This window comes from Thrips palmi, unplaced genomic scaffold (genome assembly GCF_012932325.1).
Source record: "Thrips palmi isolate BJ-2018 unplaced genomic scaffold, TpBJ-2018v1 HiC_scaffold_10, whole genome shotgun sequence".
NCBI lineage: Eukaryota > Metazoa > Arthropoda > Insecta > Thysanoptera > Thripidae > Thrips > Thrips palmi.
The window spans coordinates 2,694,763-2,703,316 of NW_023144621.1; the positions used below are offsets into that span (position 1 = coordinate 2,694,763).

The window sequence follows — 8,554 nt, forward strand, 5'->3', positions numbered from 1 at the left end:
GTTCCTTTTGACAGTGTACACTGTCTCTTCGGACGTCGGGAACGGCATAGGGTTGGCCGTGCAGGTAATACTTCTTTCTTTCTTTAGTCATTTCATATTTGCGCTTCTTAAAGCTGAAGTTGCAGGCAGGTGGATGCACGCCCTTGTGGCTGGGAGCACAGAGGTCCGTGACGGACACTTTGCTCAAGCTGGACAGGGCCGTGTTCGACATGATGCCTCACCTGCTCGTGGTGACTATCGTCCTCCCGCTCCTGAGCACCGTCGAGGTTCGTTCTGACTACGGTGGTACCCCTTTCTGTCGAATAAAAACGCAAGGGTTTGCGTGAAATTATTTCCAATTTCCCTGAAGTGTGTATCAAATTATTGACTGTTAAGTAACGATGCAAATAGGATACTTTCGTTGCACTTGTGTCAAATTTTGCCTGAAAGTCCCATACCAATTCACGCCCTTCCAAAGGGGTATTTAACGATTCACGTCCTTGAAGGGGTGTTGTTCTTAAGGGGGTAGTTTTCATGCCTTTGTTTTACCAGTGAGTCCACTGTAACGGTGGCAGTGCACAGTGCACGGAGAAAATAATTTGTTTTACCAACGAAAATAAACCTTGATTATAGGATAGAAAAAAATAAGTTGTTTGGTGTACTATCAATTTGTTGTCAGAACGAACACCTTGCTCTTACGACAAGTAACTCGTGAGGAGTACAAACATGTGACTTTTTTCATTTTTAAGATATTTAGTCGACAGTATCGTTCGTTGCCAGAATTAAATGTTCGTTCTGACAACAAATTGATAGCACACCTAACCCCCTTTTTTTTCGCTGTCCCATCATTTTTGTTGATCCATGTATCCGTGTGGACTGCATGGGAGTGCCGCGAGGGCTTTGACTCGGACCGCTGTCCGCAAGGTGGTGGCGAGCGGCATGCGCGCCGAGCTCTTCTCGGTGGGCACGGCGCCGCTCGTCTTCACGCTCTTCATGCCGCTGTGCCTGACCGGCGACACGCTCATGGCGGCGCGGCGCGGCGTGTCCTGGCGCGCCTACAGCGGGCCGTGGCTGGAGGAGCGGCCCCGGCAGCGCCTGCTCCGCCTGGGCCTCATGCAGGCCACCATGGGGCGCGGCGCCATGGTGCGCGGACGCGGCATCGGCAACCTGGACCGCAGGGCGTGCTACAGGGCGCTCAAGTCGTGGTTCAGCTTCCTGCAAGTGCTCATCAACCTGCTAGGATGACTACCTTAGAGTCAAATAAAATTCATTTACGTGACTCGTTGTGGTGTGGAGTGTGCAGTCTTTGAATCGGGAGTTCACGAGTTCATCGAAACCCTAAAAGAATCGCGAAAAGAATTCAACGCTGATTTCAAGTATACCCTCATTCCAGGAACGTGATATCACGTTCAAACGAATGTGGCAAAATGTCACCTTCCTTTGAGCATTGTGTCACATTCGTTTGAATGTGAATCAGCCATAAATTAGCTTATTCACGTTCAAACGAACGTGACACAATGCTCAAAGGAACGTGACATTTTGTCACATTCGTTTCAACGTTTCACCGAGCGTTTCACGTTCCAGGAATGTGAGTGTAATTTGCTCTGGTCTTGGATACAGACCAACCCCCCTGAGCAATCATCACGAAAGATTTTCAAAATTATCAAACTGTTTTTGGATTCTGAGTAATTCTATCGAAGTTTATTATCGTAGTTTATTTTACACTTGGCTCTGCGTAATATTTTTCTTTCGCACGAGTCAAAGGAAACATTTTGAGCCTGCTAATCCCGCCTCTCCAATCAAGGTACTTTAAATGAAGAAATGTAACAAATTTTCTGAAAACCTGCTGATTTGAAATAAACTCTGAGAATTCTGGTATGTTGTGCTGGAGCACTCCCTCAAGACTCCTGGCAATATTTAGACGGGCTACTAAGCCCTAAACGTTCTTTAACTGGTGAAAAATTAGAAGGCTGTGATCAGGCGCCGCGTAGGTAGGCAACCCATCGTTCATTGCTTCAGCAACACAACCAGCGCCTCGGAAAAAAAGTAATTTTCACACCAAATAGAATGCAGCAAAGACCATTGGGCACCGGGCATCTGTTTCTTAGACCCATCGCAACGTTCCGTATGAATTTGAAACAAATCTGAGGTGGTCGAACATTTTCGCCGCAAAAAAGCTAATGGTTTTTTCACGATTTTGGCAAAAAAAATTAAAAAGGGCCAAACTCGGGTGTTGTGCTATGGCACGCCCTTAAGGCTCCTGACAAAATTTAGAGGGCCATTGGGGCTATAAACTGTCTTTTTCTGGCGAAAAAGTGGAATGCCCTGAGCATGCGCCGCGGAGGTTGACAACCCATCGTCCACAGCCTCTTCACTGCTGCAGAAGGGCGTGTCATCACGGAAAAACTTGTTTTTTGTTGCGCCCAGCACCACGAAGGCAGGCCACCCTTTTGACACGTCACAGGGAAGCAGTAAGACACCAGTATACTCTACAAATCGAAGAGCGTACATTGTATGTATTGGCATGTACTGTATGCACCAGTAAGTGCATGCTTGGCAGGCATGCGCTAGCTAGAGCGTGCTTGCAGGCATGCTCCAGTTAGAGCATACAATGTACGCTCTTCGATTTGTAGAGTACTTACGTATAAGCCACTACGTGATCCCTCATCACGGCTGCCGCTGCCTCTGCGCTTCACTGTTAAAAAATTCTGAAAATTCAGACAACTTTTTTCAGACTTGACGTTATGAAACACCAATTAAGACCTTTTTATGAAATTTCATAACTTTTGTCTGAGATGTCAGACAGGGCAGTCTGAGACCGTGCTTGGTCTGAATATTTGTACCCAGTCTGAAATTTCATAATGAAGGGAAGTCATAAAATTAAGATTAGGCTGACTAATACAAAACCAGATATACAAAATCGAACGTCGCGCATCAAAGCATTATGATATTGGCAGTTGTTATGTTGAGGGAGCTTGTTGAATGCAAACTGTGGACCAATCACTTCTCAAATGGTTTGGTCCACTTGCTTGCAGCCGCCTGGAGTTACGTTTCAGGGACCTGCCGCTAGGTGGCGCCTGGAGCGCCGCGGCAGATCGCCTTTTTGTATTTCCGATTAATGTCATTAAAGTAAATAATTTTTGCAAACAGCATCATCTGTTGCTTTAGTAATTATCAGCTCTAGCCTTTAGCAATAAGTTTGAAACAAAATATTACTCTGAAGTCGATAAAACCGCATTTCAATGTTGGCTCTCGCTGGCGTCTGCGTTCGGTCATTAGGTTGGGTGCCCGCATGATCCTCCGTGATGTTGTGGCACACATGGGAGATTGAATATGTGATCTCACCCTCGAACGACGAGTGCCTCAGTCTTACTGCGGACCATCTCGTCTGATATTTAATGAGTAGCGATGGTGTCCATCGTGCGCGGAATCCCGGCGCGCTTTCAAGTTTGCTCTTTCTCTCACAGGAGAAAAATCGTTATCCGTCCAGTAGATGCGCCCTAACAAGCGTCTAGACCCACAATGGGCTGCCCTTTCCGCACGATTGCTGCAGGAGAATTCACACAGTATGTTCTAAAATTTTGGACAAAAGTATGAATTTTCAGCTACAAAGCAGTGGGAATTTTAAGACTTGGCCATGTCGAATTTTAAGACTTCATTTTCAGACCAAGACGAGTCTGAAAATTAATAACGAGTTTATGTAAAAGTACTTCACTCAAATTAGTCTGAAAATTCAGAATTTTTTTTTAACAGTGTTGGCTGCCTCTGTGCTTGGCTCTGCTGCACACCTACACCCACCTTCTCAGAAGCCTGCCACCCATGGGGCACAAAAGAAAATTGGGCTGCCTACCCTCAGGGCGTTTGGGCCCGGCGGTCCGCGTCCAACCGTTCGCAAGTTCGCAGCAGGTCTGATCGGGCGGACGCAGAGATCTCCTCCTATCTTTGTCGCACTCATAGGGCGTTGAGTACTGTAGGGGAACGAAAGAGATGATTCCTTAATTCGGCTGCACTTCCCTGGCGTTCTTTCGGTGTTCACGGAAGCATTTGGACACAGCCTGCACTCGCAGTCTGACTGGTCTTCTACTCCTACACCCTCTATTTGACGACGACGTGTCGCCATCTCATTTCCGTCTGCCGCTTGATTTGACTCAAAATAGTTTGGGGTCACGAATGATCCTTAATAATCCATTCGATTTTTTATACTTAAAAACAGAAATTGTACGCTTCGAATAAATGTGAAGCAAATATAGCAGCTTCTGACTTGCCACATAATATCTTTATGAATACATATTGAATGATCATGCGTATGATATTGCATGCAGGGGAAAATAAAGAAAACCTAACTATTTCTACATTGCCAGAACAGTGAAAAATTCACCATGAACGAACCTAACCTAAGATGGAAATTTGTTTCAACGAAGTAACAGACTATTAAGCTGAACGATTGAAGGGCAGAACGGTAGAACAGCAGAACTAGCAACACGAACTAAACAATGCGCAGTGGCAAAGTAGCTGCCGGCGACTCGTTCTAACTGCATTTTCGTTACCAATTATTACTAGGGGTACGCGCCGTTTAGTGTGGGCGCGTAGTGTGGCTGAGCGATGAGAATTAGTTTGTGCACTTCAGACTTGGCTAAAGTTGACGAAATATGCAACTTATGGGCTCATATAGTGAAATGTCTGGTGTATCAATGGAAGTGATTTTCGTTATCAGCACACAAAAAACTGTTGGGATAAACGTCAAACTCGATTCAAAAATTTTGGTCCAGAATTGGCCAAAATTCGGTAATGCGTGAGTCTGAGAAAATTTCGGAAGTCATTTTTGAGTTCAGCACACCAAAAACTGTAGGAAACGATATTGAACTCGACTTGAAAATTTTGATCCAAAATGACCTTATTTGGGATGAAAATATAAGTCTGGAGTCAAAATGGAGGTGATTTTCGTTATCAGCACACAAAAAACTACTGGGATCAACATCAAACTCAATAAAAAAATTTTTGGGGCCCAAAATTTTGGGCAAAATTTGGTAAAGCGTGAGTTGGGAAAATTTGGAAGTTATTTTGAGTTCAGCTCACCAAAGACTGCAGGAATCAATATTAACTCGACCTGAGAATTTTGGTCGAAAAAGACCTAATTTGAGATGAAAATTTAAGTCTGGAGCAGAAATGGAAGTGATTTTCATGATCAGCACTCCAAAAACTGCAAGAATCAACATGAGTTTCAATTGAGAAATATAAGATATCAAATTGATCTCTAATGGGTAAAGTATGGGTCTGCGTTCATGGATCACCCTTTGTCGTCACCAATACCGTGATGCCTAACCACTGCGATTCCTTCAGTCGAGTAACATTTTATTGCAGCATTGAATCGCTTAAATTTGGGTACTTGTCTGCTTGAGTCACTATTCGATTTTTATTTTTCTTCAAACCAATGAACTCACAAATTTTTTAGTTATTTTGAGAAGCCCTTTTTTCATTCTTTCATTTTCAACCCGTGAATTAAACAATTTAGATGGAATATGTAATTATATTTATATTAAGTGACTCACTTTTGGGCAGTCTGATCTGAAGCATTTGACGGGGATCAAGTTTTGTCAAATTCAGTTAATCGTCTCATGAAGTCCAATGCTGAGGCCCCTTGTTGCTCAAAACGTCAACATAATTTATCTTATTCATGTCTTTGATATTTTTCTTTTGGGGTAAGAGATGACAGTATAGTATTAACATTGGGTATTGGGGTAAGGTTCAGAGAGCCAACTTTAAATCATTACCCAAAACTAAGTTCCAGTTACCGGACACAAACTTTTGGGGAAATGAAAAGGGAAACTTTACATTAAATCCGATTTCCAAGTCACTCACCGCTCAAAACCTGAATCGTCTCTTTAAACCCCAAAATCAATTCAAAATCTGTTAGCATTAAAATTTCCATCTATATATTATTCTTTTTAAACAAGAGATGTTAGGACTAGAAATTTATGTTACTTGCATCATTGCAATAGAATGACATTTCCCGAGTCAAAACCCAAAACAATTTAAAATGTCTTCTAATTTCAACAGAAGTTTTTCATGCATTTACCTGATTTGATTGACTATGTATTTAAAAATAAAGATGTTTTCAGAGGAAACAAAATCAGTAAATGCATACAAAGTAAAAGGCAAAGAAAACATTCTATTTACAATCCACAATACTCACAGTGCACTGACCTGAAGGAAGATTCCCCGTGACGGGGGGGGGAGAGGGGAACGAAACACGCAAACCATTCTCACTTTCATTTTTGTATTTTCCTCTGTTGACTTCCGGGAAAGGGGTTTTAATCATTCTTGAATATTAAAAAATAACTCAGAACCTATTTCGGAGCCCCCTTTTCTCTTTAGTTTGTTTATTTGCAAAAATGCCGTCCCGTCTTGCAGACGGCTTGCAAGCGCGGCTGTCGGTATGAGAAATTGGGCGGCCACACGGTGCTACCAAACCCAACAACGCTAATAACCTAGTTTAAAACGGTGTTTTGAATATTTCAAACGATGATTATTGCTGATCTAAGATAAACTCCCCCTGAAGGTGTTTAGGGGCATCAGGTGGAAGTTTGGATATATTCGATCAGTATTTTGAGAAAGTGAGTGAGTTACGGGCACACAGAAGACAGACGCACGACCAGTCAGTTTTTGGTGCGCCCAAACACGGCAAGGGCTTCGCTATCGCTCAGCCAAAAACCTTTCTTCCTTCACTTCGGCTGCTCGGCGTTGTTGTTGTTAGTTTTAGTTTTGGGGTGCCGACCGAAGAGATTGCACAAGTGTCCGCCACAGAAAGTAGGGCGCGCTGAGAGCGTTCCGGCCGCCACGTAGTTCTACCAGCGGCCACCCCACAAGATAGAGCGCGCAGCGGACGCACCCGACGAGTGCGAAGGGTTCCTACCTGTAGGGCGCTGGAGGCTTTCCCGCAGCTCTGGCGCCTGGGCACGCATTGGGGAGTAAGCTGGTGAACTGACGACGAATATCTCGGGATGGCGTGTCGTCCGTTCATGTAGTGCCGCCAGAGCTCAGTAAAAATGTCACCTGCAACAGAGTGGTTGTGAAAAGCATCGCAGAAATGTCACGATAGGGGGGCGCGAATACGAACTGAAATGGCATGAGTGGTTGTGGGGGAGAGGAGTAAATACGTTTCTCTTTGTAGTTATGCGGTTTTCGATCCCGCAACGTGGAGTCCACGGTTCAAAGGCCGTCAGCAGAGAGAAGCAGTAATTTCCTCCCGGAATTCCCTGGGCCAACTACGCCTCAGCCCGCGCGCGAGTGCATTGAGCGTGTACGACGCAGACAGGGCCAACAGGTGCGTTTCTGTCAGATGGCATGCGCTCCAAAAAGTGTAGTCGAGTGCAGTCGAAAGCGAGAAAAGTGGCGAGAGTGTAAGCCGATAAGTTTGGTGACGCTTTCTGACACGATCGAGTCGGAATGGTTGCGTACCTCGTTGGCGCTACCGAGCGCGCAGCGAAGATTGCCTACCTCTCGGGCGTTTTCGGGCGCGCAGTCTGACTTCGTAGGGGAGGCAACGGACGAACGTTGAACGCCGATACCTACGAGTTGCTGGTGCGGTCGCTGGACTGGCCACGCTCTGGGGATCAGACCAAGACTGCGACTGGCTCGAAATCCGAAGCCGCTCCAGAGACCTCCCTTCCGGCGCTCACACTGACAAGCTGGTGGCAAGTACCGGGCAGTTCGCGCGCCGTCCTCTGAAACAGTGTACAGGGTTCTGACAAGCATCGCGGTAAACATCGAGTGCGAAGAAGCAGTGCGAAAGAGAGACAACGGTGCAAAGCCTCAGCGGGGCTGCATGCAGGCAGGGTGATAAACCCAATTTCTCTTTGCACGGGATTCGAGCCGCGGACTGCAGAGTAAGTTACGTCCATTCTGCAGTCCGCGGTTCAGAGGGGCCGTTCAGAGACCGTCCTTAGAGAGTAGCGGTGTACCCCATTCCCAGGCTTCCCTCTCGGGCCCACAGCAGCAGTGCACCTAATGCACACGGTGCATTGAGGGTGCATGCCACACACTGTGGCAAAAAGGTACGGAAAATTCTGTTAATTTTTTTGCCAGGATTCTCCGTAGCCCTCTTATCAATATTCTCGTAGGCTCTTACAGTATCTCCGTAGGGCCGTACAGTATTCTCTGTAAGTCCGCACAGTCTCTCCGTAGGACCTGGAAGACTGCATAGTCCTACGGAGATCACTGTAAGGTCCTACGGAGAATACTGTGCGGTCCTACAGAAAATACTGTAAGAGCCTACGGAGAATATTGATAAGGGGGCTACGGAGAATTACCACAAGCTGTTTACAGAATTTTCCGTAGCTTTTTGCCACAGTGCATGCAGACCCGACGTAAGGTTGAACGTCCTGTGTTCAGCACCACGAAAGGTGAATAGCGCAAAAAGCATAGTGGGCACATCGGATGCGGTTTACCTTGGCGGCTGCAGGGGCGGGTCGAATGCGTCCGAACTCAAACAGTCGTTTTGCCAGGGCGGAACTCACCTGCACTCCTGCTCTCACTGACGCACCGCGAGCCCCCGAGGCACAAGCAGCCCTCCGGT

At 45.9% G+C, this 8,554-nt stretch overlaps 1 protein-coding gene and 1 long non-coding RNA gene across 2 annotated transcripts; one reads left to right on the plus strand and one right to left on the minus strand.

Moving 5' to 3' along the window:
- Positions 1-52: 52 nt before the first annotated feature.
- LOC117654368 lies at positions 53-1,224 on the plus strand. The gene is made up of 3 exons (XM_034400970.1): positions 53-64; positions 126-266; positions 904-1,224. The coding sequence occupies exons 2-3, from the start codon at positions 210-212 to the stop codon at positions 1,222-1,224; spliced, it is 378 nt and encodes a 125-aa protein (XP_034256861.1). The 5' UTR covers positions 53-64; positions 126-209.
- Positions 1,225-6,896: 5,672 nt separating this feature from the next.
- LOC117654326 lies at positions 6,897-8,554 on the minus strand. Its single transcript, XR_004588307.1, has 3 exons — positions 8,427-8,554; positions 7,548-7,703; positions 6,897-7,032 (listed from the first exon to the last, which is right to left on the minus strand). It is a non-coding gene; the product is annotated as an uncharacterized LOC117654326 (long non-coding RNA).

What these genes read in the sequence shown, in the direction of transcription:
- LOC117654368 (XM_034400970.1), top strand. Translation starts at nt 210, where the DNA reads ATGATGCCTCACCTGCTCGTGGTGACTATCGTCCTCCCGCTCCTGAGC. An exon ending in CGCTCCTGAGCACCGTCGAG is followed by an intron (nt 267 to 903) that starts GTTCGTTCTGAC and finishes GCTGTCCGCAAG; the next exon opens with GTGGTGGCGAGCGGCATGCG.